Source organism: Capricornis sumatraensis, chromosome 3 (assembly GCF_032405125.1).
Source record: "Capricornis sumatraensis isolate serow.1 chromosome 3, serow.2, whole genome shotgun sequence".
NCBI lineage: Eukaryota > Metazoa > Chordata > Mammalia > Artiodactyla > Bovidae > Capricornis > Capricornis sumatraensis.
The window spans coordinates 133,406,687-133,430,002 of NC_091071.1; the positions used below are offsets into that span (position 1 = coordinate 133,406,687).

The 23,316-nt window shown below is 41.6% G+C and overlaps 1 protein-coding gene across 6 annotated transcripts in view; it reads left to right on the forward strand.

Moving 5' to 3' along the window:
* Window positions 1–23,316, forward strand: part of SPATS2L (spermatogenesis associated serine rich 2 like) — a 184,026-nt gene that overhangs the window by 84,074 nt on the left and 76,636 nt on the right. For all 6 annotated transcript variants that reach the window (XM_068967263.1, XM_068967268.1, XM_068967267.1 and 3 more), the window contains one exon: window positions 3,802–3,862. In XM_068967263.1, coding sequence (XP_068823364.1) covers window positions 3,824–3,862 — 39 coding nt within the window. In that variant the 5' untranslated portion in view covers window positions 3,802–3,823. The remainder of the gene's footprint in view (window positions 1–3,801; window positions 3,863–23,316) is intronic.

A 23,316-nucleotide genomic window follows, 5' to 3' on the forward strand; every position in this document is an offset into this window, starting at 1 on the left:
TTGGTGGTAACTGTAGTTGTGCATTATTAATTTTACACTGGAGAAGTACATAGATGATATATTGGTGATAAACAGTGAAATTCTTTCCTTTGGGACTGATATCTTTCCTAATAAGTTTTTGACTATGGAACATGCATCTAGACTGAGGTAAGATATTAATCTGAGATTGCATAAATAAAATTTCAACGGTTTCCTTGATCTTTATTTTTCTCTGGGCTATATGTAAAATTGAAAGCCAAAGTATAAAATTACAGGAAAAAATTTTCAAACATTCCTAAGCTGTTAAAATGTTGTTCCAGGATCAGGACTTGTGTTTCTGGTTATTTTCATTTTCTGTTGATTAGTTACATGCATGGGATGTGTATGTGTGGGTTTGAATAGTTAGGCCTCAGTCATTGGTCTGTTCTAAGAGCAATTTTAAGTGATAACAGGATTAGAAACCAGGTTCTTTCCCAAGAAGTCAGAGTGTGGGATCATTGTACCTTTCTTTTGGATTTAAAACTCCGAGATCAAGCTATGTTACTGATAGACCATCAAGGGTGGTGACCAAGTGTGGTGAGAGGGGAAGAAATAGATCTGTTGGCTCCAGACTTCTGTCTCTTAGTCACAGCATCCAAGGCTTCTCAGGGTAACCCAAAGGATCTGCAACTTTGAGGGATGGAGTTTCAAGTTGCTGAACTCTGGACCTGTCATTTAGGAGGAGGTGCCAATATATTGTTTCTTAGAGGAAAATTTCCTTAACAACTATACAAATTAAACAAGTCATATTCAGGGGATTTGACTGTCCAGATACAGTTCATAACAGAGAACAGAATCCCAGAAAACAGGGGCATAGCACAATTTCATTTTCAGAGGAGCGAGGGGGTCAGAGGAAAGGCAATGAACACATGATGCTGTGCCAGGGCGAGACATGCTTCAGAGTATTCTGGGCAGGCTATTGCCAAGCCCAGGTGTGGATTCAGCAAGGACCTTTGACAATGAAGATCAGCCTTGTCCTCGTTGTTCGTCTTTATTAATGAAACCCAATTTAACTATCTAAACTCTTAATTCTAACCACTTAAACTCTTAATTCTTTAAGGCAAACCGGATTTACTTTCTATTTATTTTGAAATCTTTCCTCTAGTTTCCATAACTGAAGCTGTAGCTGATTTTTCAGTCTCTCTGTTACACATCAACCAGTGGAGAGCCTTGGCATGCAGAGGCCATTAGAATCCAGCTGGAAGGGATCACCTGTACAGGCAGCCCTTCACGCAAGGGGAAAAAGAAAAAAAGCATAAAAAAGACAAAGAACAGCTCCCTACAAATTATTTTTTATCTTATCTTTCCATCTGAGGAAGCTGTAATAGCCCCATTCTACCCTCACAGTCAGCATTCCCCCCACCCCGCCACCAAATAATATTGTAATTAATCTTACTGGCATCACAACCAAAGAGTCTTCTTTGACTTAGACGCCGAGGTCAATGAGAAAGGAAATTGCCAAGGAAACTGTCTATTTCTATGAATCTAGCTCACCATTCCATACTGCCAGTTGCTCAGATCTCAGAAATTTTCTGTACTCCGTGGAATTCCTCCCTGATTCTTACGTAGATTACAACACTCCAGCTTTAGAAAACGCTGCACACTCAAATCTTAGACATAAAAGCCAAACAAAAACAAAACCCCTTTTTCTATCAGATTTCACACCTCTTTAATGGCAGGAGTAGATGAGTCTGGAAGACTTAGCTAATCTAGTCTAATGAGAGGAAATGTGGCTCAGATCCATCCTGACAAACAGCCCCAAGTCCTCCTGTATCCTTTAAGCCTTCCTTACTCCATTGTTGCAGCCTGGGTCTCTTTCACTACCTCCCCCATCCTCGTTCTCTCTCACACATACATACACTATCACATGTGGAAAAATCCATGCATAAGCCATGTATGTTTGCATAATGCCAGAACCTCTATTTGAATATGAAAATCAGCCATTCATATGTCTTCAGATATCATGCTTATCGACCATCTTGCAGGCACTGTGGTAACTGATCAAAGGTTTCACATCTATGGCTTGTTTAAAAAAAAAAACCCCAAAACTGATATATGTCCTTATACTTCACATACCATCTCTATTCACTGTTATGGATAATCAGAAAATAATCCTATTGTCTTTTACTAGTTACTCTCAGGGGCAAAAATATATGAGAATGAAATTCAGACATTATTTCCCAGCTAGCATTATTTACTTTCTCCCTTATGCCAAGGCAGAGGATACAAGATTTACCATTTGGAAGAGTTAGTGAAATGGGAGGTGTATCCAGTGGGATGGGCACTCTTTGCAGAGTATGTGGAAAGGAGCTGTCTCTCTGGTGATTGAGTATGCAGCGTCTCCCCCACCACAGTGCCCAAATTCGTGTTAGTGACAGTATCATTTGGAAGCTTGTAAAAATAAAATTTTACTGTTTCTAACATTAATATTTAATAACATAATAGTATATGGATTCTTATTTGAGTGGTGATAGAGTTAAGGTTACATATTGCCAAGCTCAACAGAAGGTAATGGATCTGAATTTATGCTTTATTTAAGACCTAAGCTTAAAAGAAAATGGTGGGGAGAAATCAGAACTTTTGCAAGTTAACCTTGAAATGTATCAAATCTAGATACACTCTCGGTTTTTCTAGCTTGGAGGTAAGCTATTTTGTTTCACTTATTTATTTATTTTGGTGTGATCTTAGTTCCCCAATCAAGGATTGAACCTGTGGCCACTACATTGGAAGCATGGAGTCTTAACCACTGGATCGTTAGGGAAGTCTCCTAGGTATACTGTTGGTAGCGAAAGTCAAAGAATATAAGAAAGAGCTTTAGTGGTTCTTGATTGACAAAAAAGCAAATAGAAAGTAAATTTTGATTGACAAAACATGCAAATTGATAGTATGTTGATATCTTGGCCTATCTAGCTGCTAATTTCCGCACCAATCTGTTTGTCCATTGTAAGTCATTTGTGCTCAATTTCAGAAAGAGATTGAAACTATAGAAGACTTACAGTCTATCTTCTTTAATAATAGCAAAGGATTTAGACCAGATGAGAAGGTAATGCCACAGCTAGATATTAAGAATAAAGATCTTCTCATAGTGGGCCACTTCTCAAAGAAGATTGGATACCAAATGCTTAACACCTAAAGAACTTTAGGAGACAATGATTATGGGCAGTTTTAAGAGTGCCTCTGAGACGAGAGATCATGAATTTATAGTCATTAAAAATATGATAAAGGTATATATGTGTAGATTCAGAGGGATATTTCCATACTGATAAGTGAAAATGCAAGTTTTAAAACTGTTATGTGTTTTTTACGTTTTAATCTGAAACCATTTCTCCTGTTTCTTCCTGGAGTGTTCTGGTATAGTAACATACATGCGGGAAAGACTCAATCAGTGTTTGCTATATTGAGATTGAAAAACATTGAAGCAGTAGAGAGTATGATGACAGTGCTTAGTTAAAATAGGTACACTTTTCCTCCTCTCACTGTTTTTTGACCACCATTCTTTTACATAATAAAGAACACAGATTAGGTGCATACCCATCTGATTTTGTCATTTTCTGTGTCAGTACAGTATGAATAAAAGATTTTATGTTGTCATCTGGAATTATTGTAACATGCTTTTAGACCGTGTCGAAGACAAGTGCTTAGCTTGGAAGTATTTTTATATTCTAAATTGGTATTTATGATTATGGCAAAATGAAATTGTTTACTGTATTGGAAGAGAGCATAAAAATAACACATTGAGAAATCCATTTTAAAAGTTAATCTTTTTTTTTTCCTTCTTGGTAGGGCTTATTCCACTAGAAGCAAGATGGCCGAACTCAATACTCACGTGAATGTCAAGGAAAAGGTAAGGTATAATTATATATTGGTTTGCAGAAACTCCAAACTGGATAATGTAGTCTCTAGCTAGTAAAAACTCAGTTATAATGGAACAAGAGGAAAATGGTTTCAGGGAGGGGGGCGGGTGGTGAGGGATACATAATAAGTTTGACACAGGAGAAAGCCATTCCACACAATCATAATATGTGTGACACCTATTACATTCATTTCCTCATTTAGTCTTGACTATAACCCCATGTAGTTATTTTCATTTTACAGAGGAGGGAATTGAGACACAGAGAAGGTAAGTGCTTTGCCTAAGTTCACATAGCTAGTAAGCAACAGAGCTGGGATTTGAAGCCAGCAGTGCCATTCTACCGTTGATACTGGGGTTCCATCTAAACGCAAGGGTATTATGTTACATCTCCAAAAACAGCCTCATAGGCTTATCCAAAGCATTACCTAGTGGTCATGCTGGGTGGCCTTTACAGTGTCTTTAAACACAGAGTTCAAGAGTCTGAGAATCCCCCCTCCTCATTGTTTGTTGGAGGCTGATGATATCAGAGTCCTTCCAAATCTTGTCCTCCTCTGTGACTTTCCTCCACTTCCGGTCACAACCCCTCACCTGCCGTATCTGCTCCCTTGCACTGTTAGCTCTTAAACGATCATAAACAGTAGATCATAGGAAATTCAGTTTGTTCAGACCACCATCTGCACTAGGGGAAATGAGGCCCTCCCAGAGGTTTGTCCATGGTTGCACAGCAGAGTGGAGGAGCCTCCTCTGGAACTCCCTCCAGCTTTCTACATGGCCGGCTGCCTCCCACCTCCACTAGGCCTTGAACTGCTTGAGGGCAGGAGTTTGTCTTTCATCTCTTTGTGTCCTCCTAGTACCTCAAATATGAATGAACAACAAGAGAAGTAACATTGCTGGAATCCTTAGTAATTTTGCCTCCATTTAGCCAAGAAGTATCAGACGCCTACTTCGTCCTCTACACTGTTCTAGATGCTGGCAATGTGGCGCTGAATGTGTAGATGAGGGTCCTGCTCCCACGGAGCTTGCTTTTTAGGGCAGGGAAACAGAGAGTAAACACAAGAACAAGTAAATGAACGTGATCGTTTCAGATAATAATGTTACGATGAGAAAAATACAGCAGGGTAGCACAGGTAGGTGGCTACTTAGGTGGGCTTGATCAGGGCAGTTCTCTCAGAGGAGGTGATGCAAGCTGAGATAAAGAAAACAGGAAAGGAACATCATGCAATGATCCAAGGGCAGAGTGTTCCAGGTAGAAAAGCAAAACCAGATGCCTGAGGAGGACTAAAGTTCATCGTGTTTGAAGAGCAAGTAGGCAAGTGGCTGGTTGACCACAGTGCGGTAGGCAGAGGAATGGTGATGGGAGACAAGATCAGAGAGCAGGGCACGAACCAGTATTGGTAGAATTCTGGCTCCTCACCTGTGCGTTCCTCAATCTCCACAGCATCCATGAGTGGAAGCCAGGAGTCCACAAAGCTGGATGGGAAAAGATGAATTTTCATCTTTACTCATGTCTGAATGAAATTTAAAATTTCCTTCAATCATGAATATAGGCAAGGGAGAAAAACAACCCACAGGAGTAGCTGGAGTACCTGTGACTTTCACAACTAGAAATCACAAATATCTTCATATCAAATTACGTTTGTTACAGATATCCTAAAAGGCTATTTGTTCATCTCTATTGCAAAATTGGGGCTTTCCCAGTGGCTCAGCAGTAAAGAACCTTCCTGCAGTGCAGGAGCCACAGGAGACAAGGGTTCCATCCTTGGGTCAGGAAGATCCCCTGGAGAAGGGCATGGCAACCCACTCCAGGAATACCTGCCTGGAGAATCACATGGACAGAGGAGCCTTGTGGGGTATAGTCTGTAGAGTTGTAAAGAGTTGGCCACAACCCAAGCGACTTAGCACACACTGTAAAATTACTGTAGTTACAGAACTTACCACCCTATTGTGTTATTTGATGTTGACAGAGAAGCACATATATATTACTGTAGCATAAACTTTTTATTAATATCAATGCTATTTCAATATGAGTGATTTACTCTGTAATCCTATGTACTTTAGTTAACTATTATTCTGAGAAGGACCCCCAAGGCTTTACCAGACTGTCAGAGGGGTTCTGTGCCCCCCAAAATTTAGATCCTGACATAGAAACATGTAGGGTTTTATTCAAAGGGCAAAAGTATCCACTGAAAGGAATTAAGCAGGAACATGACCTGATACGGTGTATTTTTAAAAGCTCCCCCAGCTTTGTCAGCTGTGCTTTTTTGTTGTTCAGTCACTCAGTTGTGTCTGACTTTTTGTGACCCCATGGATAGCATCACGCCAGGCTTCCCTGTCCTTCACCATCCCCCAGAGCTTGCTCAAACTCATATCCATTGAGTCGGTGATGCCATCCAACCATCTCATCCTCTGTCGTCCCCTTCTCCTCCTGCCTTCAATCTTTGCCAGCACCAGGAAAAGTTATTTAATATGAAGATCTATAAACAAGTACTACTTGTCTGATGAAGATACAAAGGTTTGAGATAAAGTGATTTGGTCAAAGTCAGACTTTCAGGGAATGTGAAAGAGCAAGGATTTAAACTCAGCTCTGTCTGGTTCTGGTTCTTTCGCTTGCTCATTACCACTTCCCAGAGTGTTCCACCAGAATAACCCCAGAGCACAGAAGAACAAACCTCCTACTTGGGGACATGGTTAAAACCAACTTCCACATAGGATTCCTTTGGGATCTTCTGTGTTATCTTAAAAATGGGTGCAAATTTTTAATCTATTGTATTCCATATTATATTCCCTATATTATATTAATACAGAACTGTGTTCACTTATTGACCACTGAGTGAACAGTGGCAGAAATCTGTGCCCTTTTATATTGTGGCTTCATATTCTCTGTGACTCACAGTCATACCCTCGGGCAAGAGTGTGTTCCCAGTTGAAGAAGCTGAGTTTGGCACCACAGTGCTGACCAGATATTGGCCCCTTTTCAAACGTCTGTTGATGGATGGGCTGAACAGCTCTTAAAGTTGGGTTATGAGAAGGAAAAGCACTTTAGAGAATCAGTCATAATAGTTGATTCCCTACAAAACACGGCCAGTGGACAGACCAATATGGTAGGCTCAGCAGATAGAGTGTCTTATTCAAAATAGAGGTAGTGTTGAGCCAAAATGTGGAAGGAGGCTGATCCATCATCTCACAGACAATAGAGGTTCAGTGTGAATGCTCCACGCATTGGCTTAAGTGCCACATTCATCTGTTTGTCCTGACCAATGCCACATGCATGTATGAAGATTAACAGTAGATGGTGTTTTTGCTGTTGCATTTCAGTAACTTATCAAAGTGTTGGCATTATTTTGAAAGAGGGTGATGTTTAAGTTGTAAATATTATCCATCTGCATGACAATGAAAGTAGAGCTCCTCTAACTCAGTTAGTAAATTCCATCTTCCCATATCAAAAGGTTAATAGATTTCTTAGCTCAATAATATAAATCATAATAAACAACTGAAAATTCTGATCATTTGTAATTTCACATTGATTTATTTTTGCACTTTTATTTCCTTTAGTTATTAGCTTTTATGGCCTTTTTATGATTAGTTTGTTTCCCAATCTGTCACACAGCAGTGACATTTCAGTTCTGAAGATTAAGAATAATAACAACTGTTATGTTTTACATTATAAATTATAAGCTCTTAGGAGATGTGAGAACAAATCTGCATGGTGTGTTTATACACTATCTAGTCAAGCACTGTGGGAAGTTAACTACTTAGTTAAAGTCTTGGAGTGAGATGAGTTCCTCAGTTATCTCTGGTGGGTCCGCTCATGGATGAATTGGAAAGGAAGAGGTGAGAGCATCATTTCTGTCCTCATGCAGCTTTTAATCCAAAGACACAACTTCCGGTCTCACATCCAAGGCAACTGGCATTTGCAGTTGACACTCGTGGGTGTCCTACCCTTTAGGAATCCTTTCAGGTGCCTCCTTTCTCTGCCCTCCTACCCCTCCTGAATTACTGGCCCTTCTACTGTTCTCCTTTGTGCTTCAGTGAGGTTCTCTGCCTTCTGCCCCTGTACTGTGATGGTTAGTGGTCTGTCGTCCCAAGGGAGATTGTGTGTTGCTTGGGGGCAGGCAGGGGGCCTTTCTTGTCTTCATATTCTTAGTTTTGACACATAGCTGACCCCAAAGTGCATTAAATAAATGAATGGATGACAAATGAATGAACCTGCCTGCTGGAATTGTTAATGTTCTTTACAGACAAATTTCCCATTCACAATATTTTGCAAAACCTCAAGCGTTCTTGAAAATTGAAATGTAGGTTAATGGAAATGTCATCTCATTTTAGTACTCGCTTTTCTATTAAATAAAGCAAGTTTTAAATCGCTTCTAAAAACAAGCTTAGGTTACTTAGGTTGACTCCCTGTGGTTCTGTAGAAAAGCAGCATCTTTATGAGATAGTTATCGAATACAGGTGGTCTCAGGTAGGTTTCACTGATAACAGGTGAGGTCCTTTGGTGAGTAACCAGTCTTATCTCACTGTACCCTTTCCAAAAAATAGGAAGAATATCTCACTTTGTTAAAGAAAGATACCAGAACAAAGTCTTCAGGCTAATCAGGGATCTTATGTGCATGCGCAGTTGCATCCAAATCATTATAACCCCATGGACTGTAGCCTACCAGGCTCCTCTGTCCATGGAATTGTCCAGGCAAGAATACTGGAGTGGCTTGACATTTCCTGTTCCAGGGGATCTTCCTGACCCAGGGGTCAAACCTGTGTTGCCTGGATTCTTTACCACTGTGCCACCTGGGGAACCCAATCAGGGATCTTATATTTAGGGCCAATTCACTTTTTACAGCTCTTTACTAATAATGCCTTTTAAAAAAAGAAGAAGAAAAAGAAATTTAACACTAGAAACTCATAGATGAGTTAAAAGATAGGGCTCAGTGGTGACTATTGCATTATTTCTCATGTGAAGCACTAGGGTACCAAACTAAATTGATTTATAAAGTTTTAGATGTAATTCTCATCTGAATAAGGAAAGATTATTGCAACTGGCATCCACAAAATAACATTTTTAGTCAGATATTTTCATGCATTATTATAAATCAGTTTAAATAGAATACAATTCAGCAGTACAATTTGGTGATGGAAAGCCAAGAAGATCCTTGTTTGTAAAATAGGATTACAGATGGAGTTACAAAATAATATTTGCTGAATGGACAGTTTTGATCTGATAACAAATCCCAGTCAAAAGTGACCCTTAAGCCACAGAGAAGCAAGTGTGCTCGGGAAGTGATCTCCAGCCAGGTAAAGTCATGGAAGGAGAATGGAGATTGGAAACAGAAGCAGAGCTTATTAGCTCTCCCCAGTTACTAGTTGAGTGGTCTGGAGCAAGTCACTTGACTTTTCTGGGCCTCAGTTTCCTGATCCGTGGGTGAGACATGAAAATAAAACCTACCTGACAAAGTCATCAAATACGATAATAAATGTATGGCAGCTTTATAAGCTCTTAATCCTATGAACTATAGAGCATCCGGGGGAGCTCATCTGTGTATTTTATTATTTTAAAAAAAGGAAAAAGAGTTTATGAAAAAGGAGTTCATGTTTTTGTCTGGAACTCAGAGTATAATTCACACAGAAACGAGATCAGAAAGAAAACATAATAAAAATCCCAAATGAGAAAAAGGACATAAAACTGGACTTGACTTTTTCCAAACTTGTATAGCTATTGCTGAGCCTCGCAAAAAATCAGTGAGACTAGAAAATATGATGATATGGAAATGGGGAGCTGCTTAGCCTACAATCCTTGCTGCAGTGTGTCACTTACTGTGAATAGCTTTTTGAGCTGTTAAAGTTATAGAGGTAAATTGGGTTGTAAACAATAATCGTACAGACTCATTGAAATGGAGGAGGAGTAGATAAGAGGAGAGGAGCCTTTGGTCCACAGTGGGAACAGGGAGGGGTCATCTCAACCATCGTGCTGGTGCCTCACGTAGACTCTGTGTCCTGGAGTCTGTCCTCAATAGGCAGGCAGATGTTCCATTTCATTTTCCTATAACTGTCTTGATCTGTGTCTTACAAAGGACTGAAATATGGTTCAAGTCTTTAGGTGGAGGAGTGAAAGTGTGGAAGTGTTAGTCACTCAGTTGTGTCCGACTCTTTGTGACCCCATGGACTGTATCCCACCAGGTTCCTCTGTCCATGGGATTCTCCAGGCAAGAATACTGGAGTAGGTTGCCATTCTCCTTTCCAGAGGATCTTCCCTACCCAGGGATCGAAGCCGGGTCTCCTGTATTACAGGCAGATTCTTTACTGTGGAGGAGTATTGTCAGAAAAACCCAAGAGTTTGATTAAAGAGATTTTAGCAGGATCATAGAAAGTACAGAAGAGACCCATCATCATGCATCTTTAAAATATTAACTCCATTTAATAGAGAACTCATTTCATGGGATGTGGACAAGTTTTAATGATAGGCAGTTGTTTTTAAAGACCAAACAATGCAAGCATTGGAGCAAATTTTTATTTCATCCTTTTGTAATAGTGTTTAGGTCAGTTTAGCCCAGTTCTTGGATTCAGGCAGCAAAAACACAAACCACACACACAGCTTGTACGTTTCACCAGGAATAGGTTCTTGTCATCATCTTCTCATAGGAAAGGGTCATTAAATTCCCCTTTCAAAGAAAGGAGAAACATTGACAGTAGTTATTGCCTAATGCTTATGTACAGAACTGCTGTTATTGTTGCTTGGCAACTAGAAGAGATTTGACAAGAAGTCTAAAGGAACTGAATGAATAAATGGAAATGCCAGCATCAGTTTCTGGGGATAAGAAGAAATTTACTATTGTAGGATTAGCATCACATTGCTTTTTTCCAAGCTACACAATCGGAATTCACAGTGTTTCTGTTCTGTTTCTCCTGCCCCTCACCTCCTTCCAGCCTTTCATCATAGCCCCTTTTGCACTGTGGCTGAGAGGTAGATACAAGATAGATGGTTAATGCTAAACAACACAAGAGCATGTAAAAATTAAAACCTTGGTGGCAGGAATAAAAGTTACCTCTATTGGCAATCCCTTGGAATTTACGGGGACTTTACCAATATTCTAGTTATTTTTCACACACACACAAAATGATAAAATTGCAATGGTTTCTGCTCTTCTGACCTTGAGCATTAAAAATCTGTCCAGATAGATTAAATAGGTAGGTAGGTAGACTGATTGAGTCAGCACTTAACAGCATACTGCTTGTATTATTGTTAAAACCACTTTTTCTCTGAGATTGATCCACAGCTTGATCACAAGCCTCTTATAAGCACAAATGGACTTAATTTATTTGTATACTCAGTAGCTTCTATAGTAGTAACATCATAGAATTTATGCCCCCCAAATATTTGCTAATCACTATTTAGCTAAATACCTGAGCCAAGATTCTGTAACGGTGATTCTCAGGCAGCAGGAAGGAAGGAAAAGCAAGGGGAGCATGCCTCCCTGTGTTGAGGCAAGCCTTAGAATGTCAGTAAGAAAAATATAGGAAAAGGCATATTTGTGTTCATTTGAGTCCTCCAAAAGCAGAAGCCAAGGTGGGATTACATGAGTAAGAGATTTCTTGGGGTGGGAAGCAGGGTAGGCAGGTGCTTGTAAAAGAGCAGAAGGGGCAGGCAGGGAGAATTTATAGACTGCCATGCATGCTGGTCCACTATTGTTGAAAGAAGCAGGAGAAAACAAGAAAATAGGGTAGGAAGAGTCTCCCTGGGCAGTGAGTACAGTTCTAAGGAAGTTTGTGCAGGTCTGAGGCATCCTCAGACCCCACCTAGGGGTCTTCCACAACCCTCATCCTGTCATGAGCTTCCACTAGTACCCTGCCACCTACCTGAGCCATCGTATGGTGTATCCAGGTGGAGTGTGGCTTGCGTGCCTGGGTAGGGGGAGTGTAGCTTGGGTGGACCCAGAGGGATGGTAACTGGGCTGTCGGTCACCTCTGTTTCCCACAAAGGGATATTTTTGAGAGGATAACACAATTTTAGATTTACAAAGGAAACTGAAATAACTACTTTGGAATTGAATCTTGTAAGAGAAAAGCATGAGATTTATATGCTATGGAAAAGAATCCATAAAACATTTGAGAGCCACTGTTAATTAGTAAATTAAAATATAGTTACTAGAATTTCCCTTCCTTTGGCAGATGAGCCATACTGCCACTAGCGTAGGGAGTCTTCATGACTTCTAGGGAAGGGATGATTTAGGAGTCTCATTTTCTATTCAAGTATACTCTAACCACATTTAAGGAAACAAAGGAACACATTAATTTTACTGAAAAATTGCGTGTCCTTTGGTACATTGGGCTTTAGTATCCTTATCTGCCAAATGAGGACTCTCCTTCATGTGGAGGAGCTCCAAAATCCTTTCCAGCTCTAATAGTGGATGAATCTATGGACTTTCCCACCTCATAAGCACCATAAAAGACAGAAAGGGGGATTGTACCATGGATCAAAGACCCTGATGGCAGCCTTGGTCCTGATATAAATTAGCGGCCTCCACTGCAGTGTGGTACACAACCTCTTTGGGCTTGCTGGGTAGCTCAGCTGTTAAAGAATCCGCCTGCAGTGCAGGAGACCCCAGTTCAATTCCTGGATCGGGAAGTTCCCCTGGAGAAGAGAGAGGCTATCCACTCCAGTATTCTTGGGCTTCCTTTGTGGCTCAGCTGGTAAAGAATCTGCCTGAAATGCATGAGACCTGGGTTTGATTCCTGGGTTGAGAAAATCCCATGGAGGAGGGCATGTCAACCCATTCAGTAGTCTTGCCTAGAGAATCCCCATGGACAGAGGAGCCTGGTGGGCTGCAGACGATGGGATGGTAAAGAGTCAGACTTGACTGAGCAACTAAGCACAGCAGCAGCACACAACCTCTCTATACTCAGTTTCTTGTTTAAATAAAAATTTGATTAAACTATTTATAAGCCACATTTATGGTTCACTTGTGTGGCATGTCTGATGACTGTCTACAGATCCTTCAAAACTCTGCTGCTCTTTTTTTTTTTCTAATTGGCATATAGTTGCTTCACAGTGTTGTATTAGTTTCTACTTCACAGCAAAACGAATCAGCTTCATGTATACATATATCACCTCTTTCTGGAATTTCCCTCACATTTAGATCATCACAGAGCTTGGAGTAGAGCTCCCTGTAATATGCAGTCGACTCTCATTAATTATCTATTTTATACATAGTAGTGAATATGTCTGTTGCTCAGTTCCTGAAGATAATTATCCATAAAAATGTACTGAAATGATGATTGAAGAGCCATGATACATTTTATAAAGTTAACTTTTTTTTTCTTTGATTGCAGTGAGAGCATTTAACAGGAGATTATTCTTTGAGCGTTCACTATTGCCCAGCAGATCTCTAGAACTTAATCAGCTCGCATAACTGAAATTTCTACCCACTGAACAGCAGCTCCCCATTTTCTTTCCCCCATTCCCTAGCAACCACTGTTCTTCCTCTCTGCTTCTATGAGTTTGACTGTGTTAACACGATACCTCATATAAATGGAATCATGCAGTATTTGTCCTGTTTCTGACTTATTTCACTTAACATAATGTCCTCAAGGTTTATCCACACTGTTGCATATAACCAGGATTTCCTTCTTTTTAAAGGCTGAATAATATTCCTCTGTATGTATATATCATATTTTCTTTACCTACTCATCCATCAGTGGATGTTTGTTTGTTGGTTTTTTTCCAGTTCTTCCAATCTATTATTAAATTTAATTTTACTTTGGAGTATAGTCGCTTTAAAATGTTGTGGTAGTTTAATAAGTAAAGTGATTCAGTTATACGTATACATATAACCATTTTTTTCCAGATTCTTTTTTCATATAGGTTTTTATTGACTCAGACTGTAATTGTAGCTATTTGACTAAGGCTGAATCCACAAACTAGTTTTAACTCTTTTTATCACTTTTAGGGAAAAAGCAAACAAAATCATAAAATCATTGGGAAAACAACATCTGGCCAGACAGATTATAATTTTTACTGATATATAAATCAGAATATCTTCTTAAAATTGGTCAATTCTGTTCAAGTTAAAAAAAAAAAGTGTCTGGGTGAACAGACACACTTCTAAAGAAAGGGCATGCTCCTGGTTTCCATGATGGTGAGATGGTCTCCATCCTTCATGCCACAGTGAAGAAATATCCAAGATTAATATAATTTAGAGATTAACTTAACTCCTTTGTTCTGGTATTGACTAAGGGGGTGACTAGGGCTTCCCAGGTTGTTCTAGTGGTAAAGAATATGCCTGCAGTGCAAGAGATGTGGTTGCAATCCCTGGATCAGGAAGATCCCCTGAAGGAGGAAATGGCAACCCACTTCAGTATTCTTGCCTGAAAAATCCGTGGACAGAGGAGACTAGCAGGCTACAGTTCATGGAGTTGCCAAGAACTGAACACAACTGAGTGACTGAGCATGCATGCACAAGGGATAACTAACTTCTTTATTTGGTATTGATTAAGATTAATAAAGGAGAAGGCAATGGCACCCCACTCCAGTACTCTTGCCTGGAAAATCCCATGGGCAGAGGAGCCTGGTAGGCTGCAGTCCATGGGGTCGCTATGAGTCGGACATGACTGAGTGATTTCACTTTCACTTTTCACTTTCATGCATTGGAGAAGGAAATGGCAACCCACTCCAGTGTTCTTGCCTGGAAAATCCCAGGGACGGGGGAGCCTGGTGGGCTGCCGTCTACGGGGTCACACAGAGTCGGACATGACTGAAGTGACTTAGTAACAGCAGCAGCAAAGTATAATCGTGACTAGTACCTTCATGGTACTCTTTATCTGAAGAGTTTTGTGAATGAGCAGGGGGAAATACCCACAGGGAGAGTAGATTTCAATAATTAACTTCCTCCCTCGAGTGGAGACACTAAGTTCCAAAGGAAGTGAGGAAAGATTTTTTACTGACTATTCTAAGTTACAAGCAAAAGATGTTTAAAATATCTCACTTTTCTGTTTTGATTAAAATACCAAAATCAGACTTCCCTGGTGGTCCAGTGGTTAAAACGCTGCAGGGGTACAGGTTCAATCCCTGGTCAGGGAACTAGATCCCATATGCTGCACTGTGTGGCAAAAAAAAAAGGGGGAGTTGAATCAATTTAAACTTAAAAAAAAAAATGCCTTGTGAAAATAAAATTCCCACTTTCTTTTTGCCTTCACTAATAAATTCAAGTATGAATTTCATCAGAGAACGTTGCTCAAACTCAACAGAAATATTTTCTTAAATCCTAACACTGTGTGGATATAAAAGGCTGGCTAAAAAAAAAAAAAACTTCACTCTATCCTAAATTACCAGACCACCTGACCTGCCTCCTGAGGAATCTGTATGCAGGTCAAGAAATAAGAGTTAGAACCGGACATGGAACAGACTGGTTCCAAATCAGGAAAGGGATACGTCAAGGCTGTATATTGTCATCCTGCTTATTTAACTTATATGCAGAGGACATCATGAGAAATTCTGGACTGGATGAAGAACAAGCTGGAATCAAGATTGCCGGGAGATAGATCAATAACCTCAGATATGCCGATGACACCACCTTACGGCAGAAAGTGAAGAACTAAAGAACCTCTTCATGAAAGCGAAAGAGGAGAGTGAAAAATTTGGCTTAAAATTCAACATTCAGAAAACTAAGATCATGGCATCTGGTCCCATCACTTCATGGCAAATAGATGGGGAAACAATGGAAACAATGAGAGGCTTTATTTTGGGGAGCTCCAAAATCACTGCAGATGGTGACTGCAGCCATAAAATTAAAAGACACTTACTCCTTGGAAGGAAAGTTATGACCAACCTAGACAGCATATTAAAAAGCAGAGACATTACTTTGCCAACAAAAGTCAGTCTAGTCAAAGTTATGGTTTTTCCAGTAGTCGTGTATGGATGTAAGAGTTGGACCATAAAGAAAGCTAAGCGCCTAAGAATTGATGCCTTTGAACTTGGTGTTGGAGAAGACTCTTGAGAGTCCCTTGGACTGCAAGAAGATCCAACCAGTCCATCCTAAAGGAAATCAGCTCTGAATATCCACTGTAAGGACTGATGCTGAAGCTGAAACTCCAATACTTTGGCCACCTGATGCAAAGAACTGACTCATTTGAAAAGACCCTGATGCTAGGAAGGATTGAAGGTGGGAGGAGAAGGGGTTGACAGAGGATGAGATGGTTGGATGGCATCACCAACTTGATGGACAAGTTTGAGTGGACTCCAGGAGTAGGTAGGTGATGGACAGGGAAGCCTGGCATGCTGCAGTCCATGGAGTTGCAAAGAGTCAGACATGACTGAGCGACTGAATTGAACTGACATTGACATTGACATTGAAGTTGCTCAGTCGTGTCTGACTCTTTGAGACCCCATGGACTGTAGCCTACCAGGTGGCTCCTCCATCCATGGAATTTTCCAGGCAAGAGTACTGGAGTGGGGTGCCTTTTCCTTCTCCAGGAGATCTTCCCGACCCAGGGATCGAACCTGGGTCTCCCGCATTGTAGGCAAGACGCTCTACCGTCTGAGCCACCAGGGAAGACCCAATTGAACTAAACTGATCCTAAATTATGTGCAGGTCTGGTGTTTCTGGGAAAATACGAGGAAGAATAAAGTGCATGTATGCAGAACATATGGGTATACACTGAATATATGCTAGAAGCTAAGTAGGTGAAATGAAATGTGTGTTAAGTCCATTGCTTGTCTCAATATAAATTGGTAGGGTAGCTGCTACCAATAGCAACTATTTGAGATATACATCAAACCTATGTGTGATAGATGAAAGGTGAAACTTCGGATATGGAAAATGTGTCATTGACTAAATTAAACATAGACAGCGTATTAAAAAGCAGAAACATTACTTTGCCAACAAAGGTCCATCTAGTCAAAGCTATGGTTTTTCCAGTAGTCATGTACAGATGTGAGAGTTGGGCTATAAAGAAAGCTGAGCACCAAAGAATTGATGCTTTTGAACTATGGTGTTGGAGAACTCTTGAGATTCCCTTGGACTGCAAGGAGATCCAACTAATCAATCCTAAAGGAAAGCAGTCCTGAATATTTGTTGGAAAGACTGATGCTGAAGCTGAAACGCCAATACTTTGACCACCTGATGCAAAAAACTGACTCACTGGAAAAGATCCTGATACTGGGAAAGACTGAAGGCAGGAGGAGAAGTGAATGACAGAGGATGAGATGGTATGAGTTTAATGGATGTGAGAGTTGGACTGTGAAGAAGGCTGAGCGCCGAAGAATTGATGCTTTTGAACTGTGGTGTTGGAGAAGACTCTTGAGGGTCCCTTGGACTGCAAGGAGATCCAACCAGTCCATTCTGAAGGAGATCAACCCTAGGATTTCTTTGGAAGGAATGATGCTAAAGCTGAAGTTCCAGTACTTTGGCCACCTCATGTGAAGAGTTGACTCATTGGAAAAGACTCTGATGCTGGGAGGGATTGGGGGCAGGAGGAGAAGGGGACGACAGAGGATGAGATGGCTGGATGGCATCACTGACTCGATGGACGTGAGTCTGAGTGAACTCGGGGAGTTGGTGATGGACAGGGAGGCCTGGCGTGCTGCAATTCATGGGGTCGCAAAGAGTCGGACATGACTGAGCGACTGAACTGAACTGAACTGAAGAGTAGGTGATGGACAGGGAAGCCTGGCATGCTATATAGTCCATCAGGTCACAAATAGTCAGACACAACTGAGTTGAACTGAACTTAAAATACTTCATCTGAAAAGTGTCTTTTAAGTATCAGATACTCAAAGACAAGTCAACTTCTCAGTCTTATTTCTAGGAATCAGAGAAGTTTTGTAACTTCTTTAAGCTTTTGATTTTCATTTAGTATTGTAACTATTGGGGCTTCCCTGGTGGCTCAGAGGTTAAAGCGTCTGCCTGCATTGCAGGAGACCTGGGTTACATTAATTTGCTTTTTTGCCCCTCAAATGCTCAATGACTAGAGAAAGTATACACCCTGAGTTGATGGAAAGAAGCCTGGGTTGTTGTTGCTTTAACTCTTTGAGCCAGATGGTGTTCTCTAGCAGCTCTAACAGGATCTCTCCTGTTAAGAGGTGGGTCTGTGCCCCCTCCCCTTAAAACTGGGTAGGCTTTGACTGGACTCTGTGTGGCTTTCACAGTGGGTGATTGAGCTTCTTGCTCACTAGTTGGGACACTTGTTTTGAAACTCTGGACAGCCATGTCAACAGTCTAACTATTCTCAGGCCTGCATGCTGTGAGGAAGCCCAGATGAACCCAGAAGAACCACATGGAGAATGCCTGAGCATAATACATGGAGAGAGAGAGAGAGATGGTCAGCCAGACTCCAGCTGCACCAGTGCCCCCTCACCTACTGCACCAGCTCCTCTCTCTGTCTGCCTGAAAGACCCCAAGGTAGACCTTCTCAGCTGAACTCCTCAACTCCTGACCCACAGAAACATTGAGATATCATAACTGATTTTTGTTTGTAGCCACGAAATTTGAGGTGACTTGTTATGCAGCAGTAAATAACTGAAATACCTTCTCAGAAAGGAAAACTGTTCTAAACTAGAGCTGATATTTTAAAAATGACACTGTTGCATAAACTATGCAGAAGTGTGGACGAGTAGATAGTAGGCACAGGTAAATTAGTGGATAGGGCAAGCAGTTACACCTAAAAAGAGCTTTTGTCCTAGCCACCTTCTTTTATCTTGTTTCCATACTCTGCCTTAGCTATTCATGCCTTCCCTTGCATCTCTCACTCATGCTTTTCAGTTGTGGGTGGACATTAGAGCCACTTCAGTTCAGTTCAGTTGCTTAGTCATGTCCGACTCTTTGTGACCCCATCAGCTGCAGCACACCAGGCTTCCTGTCCATCACCAACTCCCAGAGCCACTAGGAAAACTTAAAAAAAAAAAAAAATCCAGGCCCATATTTAATTGCTTGAGGTGGGACCCGAATGTAGGTACATTTTAAATCTCACCAGGTGGTTCCAGTTTGCAGCCAGGGCTGAGAACCACTGTTGGATGCTGCTGCTGCTGCTGCTAAGTCGCTTCAGTCGTGTCTGACTCTGTGCGACCCCATAGACGGCCTCCTACCAGGCTCCCCCCTCCCTGGGATTCTCCAGGCAAGAACACTGGAGTGGGTTGCCATTGCCTTCTCCAATGCATGAAAGTGAAAAGTGAAAGTGAAGTCGCTCAGTCGTGTCCGACTCATAGCGACCCCATGGACTGCAGCCTACCAGGCTCCTCCGCCCATGGGATTTTCCAGGCAAGAGTACTGGAGTGGGGTGCCATCGCCTTCTCCGCTGTTGGATACTAACAGCACCCACATCTGTATCCCTGGCTTCGTTCTTCCCTGGAGCTACAGGTTCATAAAGTCAGCTGCTTCCTAAACACCTGGAAGTGGAGGTCTCCCAGCCCTCTCAGAATGCTCCATTTCTGCCACCACTCCTTCTCTCAGGAAATGACACCACTGTCCACAGAAATGTTCAAGCCAGACACTCGGGAACCATCCAGATTCCTTCACCTTCCGTCTTCCTCATTCCCTGTGTCTGTGTGGGTATGCTCAGTCGCTCAGTCATGTCTTACTCTTTGCAACCCCCCAGACTGTAGCCCACCAGGCTCCTCTGTCCATGGAATTCTCCAGACAAGAATACTGGGGTGGGTTGCCATTCCCCTCTCCAGGGGATCTTCCTAACCCAGGAATCAAACCCATGTCTCCTGTAGCTCCGGCATTGGCAAATTCTTTACCACTGAGTCACCTGGGGGCTTCCCTGCATCTAGTTAAATACACATCAGTTACTTCCACCCAATTAAATTATGAGTCAGTCTCTACTGCTCCATCTTGGTCTACATTCTCTCCCTGCGTTAAAATCCTGCCAGGCATCTGTCTGCTCTCTTCTAACTCATCCACATAGAAACCACCATGACTTTCTTCAATACACAAATAATCACACTCTTCTGAGTAAATCCCTGAATGGCTACCTTTAGAATAAGACTCAGAATCATAAGATGGCTTGTGATGCCTGGCATACTTTGCCTCCTGCCTTTTGGATCAAGCTTCATCTGAAATCCCATTCCTTCGTTTAATGCTCCAGCGATCCTGGGCCTTCATTCCCTTTGAACATGCTCCCAGATACTCAGTCCTGTCTGTGAGGAGATGCTGTAAACTCTTCCTGCAATGTTCCATCTCCTTTTCCCTTTCCCTCTCCTGGCTTGGTCTTAATTGTCCTTTATCCTGAGTTTAAACAGACTCCAGAGCCTCAGATAGGGTTTCTCTGAGTCTCTGGTTTAGGTGGGTTCCCCTGTTACAATTGCCCAAAGCATCTTTACTTACCCTTCTGGAAAGCTCATCAAACATCTGCCTTCCTAGACCATAAGCTCCCAGGCAGGTCATGAAATGTGTGCTGCTGCTAGGAGTGGGGTGCCATTGCCTTCTCCACATGAAGTGTATACGTCACTGCATATACTCTGTTTATTGGTGACTGAATGAATGGATAAACAAGTGAGTGTGGATTAAGAGAGCTGTATCAGCTCTGAGGGAAGTTCTTGGGGTGATATGCTGATCTCTGTGCTTGGCTATGGCCCATTTAAAATTCAGATCAACAATTTGAATAAGTTGTAGAAGACGGCAACTTGTTTTAAATGATATAAAATTGAAAGGATTGGCTAATGTATTCCCTGTGTTTGATGGCAGGCAGAAAGCAAGGTTCTAAAACCTAACAGCTAGCTGGAGTGACGGGTCAGAACTTACAGACTGTAATTTAATAAAGGTAAATGCAGTATCCTGTCCTTGCATTCTAGTCACTATGCAAGTATCCGACAGGGTGCACTTGCCGCAGAAACAGTCCAGGGTGTCTTAGTAACATAGTAAGTTCTGTTTGAGCCAGTACAGTAAGTCCCCTACATATGAGAGCACGTTCATTAAGTCCAATTTGTTTATAAGTCCAACAAAATTAACCTAAGTACCCAACTAATACAATGCTGTACTGTAATAGGTTTATACTACTTTTCACACAAATAATAGGTACATAAAAAGAAAACCCAAAAAATAAAACATTTTTTATCTTACAGTACAATACCTTACAGTAGTACTAGCTACATCACTGCTGCTTTTACACTTGCTTCCAGACATCCTGGTCTTGAAATAAAGATACTGTGCTACTGAGCTACATTCAGTACTGTACAGTAAAGTACACAAAAGCACAGCCACTTGTAGAGGACGCACGCATTGTACGCCAGACATGTGAACTAATTTATGTGGCCGGACATGCGAATGCAGGTGTGCATCTTTGAAAGTCTTCAACTGAAAATTCACATGTAGGGGACTTACTATAATTGATGAGGCTTCTGGAACTGCTCATGCCATCTTAGATTCCTTTAATGGAAAAGTAGAGCCACACCAAGAGAGGTGCAGTTTCCACAGTCCCCTGCCTTGATCCAACTATCTCTGGAACAATGTACTTCATTTATGGAACCACATTTCATCAGCATACACTCGAAGGAGTTTGACCAGGGCGGTGAGAGCTAACCTCTCTCACCTGCTCATTCTCTTGAGCATCTGCTCTGCGTTCTCAACAGGACCTCTCATCCCTTAGTCTGTCCCTAGTCTCTGGGTTCATCATCCCTCTTCATAGACCACAGATGCCTTGATTAAGTACCTTACGATTCTCGGCCCCCGTATCCCTGAGACCTAGGATCTACCACTATGTTTTTTTAGAGTTCATAATTTGGCTCATTCCTTTTCTTTCCTCCTCCATCTGGCATGTTGAGAATTGCTTGGAGAAAGCCAGGCCAGTTGGCTCCATGACAAATCCATACCATCCAGCATTAGTGGCCCTTCAGTCTGGCTCAGCTCTTTCATTCATCTAGGCCATATTCTATCACATTCCCGTAAGGAAGTTCTAAACCTTTTCCCACTTTTTAAAAAAAATGTATTTATTTGACTGTGCCGGGTGCTAGTTTTGGCATGTGGGATCTAGTCCCCTGACCAGGGATTGCTTGCATTGAGAGCACAGAGTCTTAGCCACTGCACCACCAGGGAAGTCCCACTTTCCCCACTTTTTAATCCTAAAGCAAACTCCAAAATTCTCACTCAGAAGAAATAGTTTCCTTAAACTTTCCACAATCTCAGATTTCTTCTCTGTCTTCACTCTTCCTTTCTCTCCTTCCTTCCTCAGAATTCTGAGAAAGAGAAAGAATCTGTCTTTCCTTCCAAAGCTTCTATTTCCACATGGATTTTGATACCATTTTCTTCCATTTCCTCTGGGACTTTGCTTCATAATTTATCTTCTGTATTTTCCTCTCTTCAAATTCTTTCTCAATGCCAGCTCTCTTACTCCTCAGTGAACACACTCAAGTGCTTTGTGGAAATTAATTGTGTGGTGATTGTTTTAAGATGGATTGGAGAGAGGAGAAACCAAGCCAGAGAGTTCAATTAGAAGGCTTTTTCTAGAGTCCAGGTGAAAGGCAGAGGGAAACTGTCCAGGGTAGTAAAGGAAGAAATATAGAACAGGTGAGATTCTGAGAGGATTTTGTTGTCAGAATGACCTTGAGTTAGTTGCTATTTATGACTTTGTCTTATTTTCCTGTGGTTTTCTCAGCTCCTTGGGGGCAAATACCGTGTCAGATTCATCTCACAATTTCTTCTCACTTTCCTGCATGAAATGGAGCTTTGAACAAATGCTTAGGATTTCCTTAAAACGTGAGGTGGGGGCAGGGGTAGGGGTGGGGGTAGGGATGGAGGGAGAGCTGCCCCCTGGAAGGTATGTTTCTTTAAAAAGAGGATCATTGTTGAGAAAGGGAAAGGTAGCTCCATATTAGGAAGAAGAGAGGAATAGACCTTTGCTCCTCAAAACATGGCCCGTTGTGTTTTCCCATTGCTGTAACAGATGGGATTTGCTATAAAAAATGGCCACAGCTTAGTGACTTAAAACACCACAGATTTGGAGAACGGCAGTCTGAAATGGGTCTCATTGGGTCAAAATCAAGGTGTCAGCAGGGCTGCATTGCTTTCTGGAAGCTCTGGGGAAAATTCGTCTTCTTGCCTTTTGCAGCTTCTAGAAGCTGCCTGCATTCCTTGGCTCGTGGCCCCCTTTCATCTTCAAACCCAGCAATGGCTGGTAGGTCTTTCTCACAGTGAGTCCATCTTATACTCTCTTTATCCTCCTTCTACTTATAAGGACCCTTGTGATTATATTGGGGTCACTGAGATAATCTAGATAATCTCCCCTTCTCCAGGTCATCTGATTAATAACCATAATTCTATCCTCAGCCTTAATTTGCCAATAACCTTATGTATTCCCTGGTTCTGGGGGATTAGGTGGGGTAGATGGCTTTGGGGCTACTATTCAGCTGCCACATCCTTGGACAGGCAGCATCTCCACCACCTGGGAGCTAATTAGAAATACAGAATGGGGCTCCACCCCCAAGTCGCGGAATCAGAATCTGCATTCTCATTGGATCCCCAGGG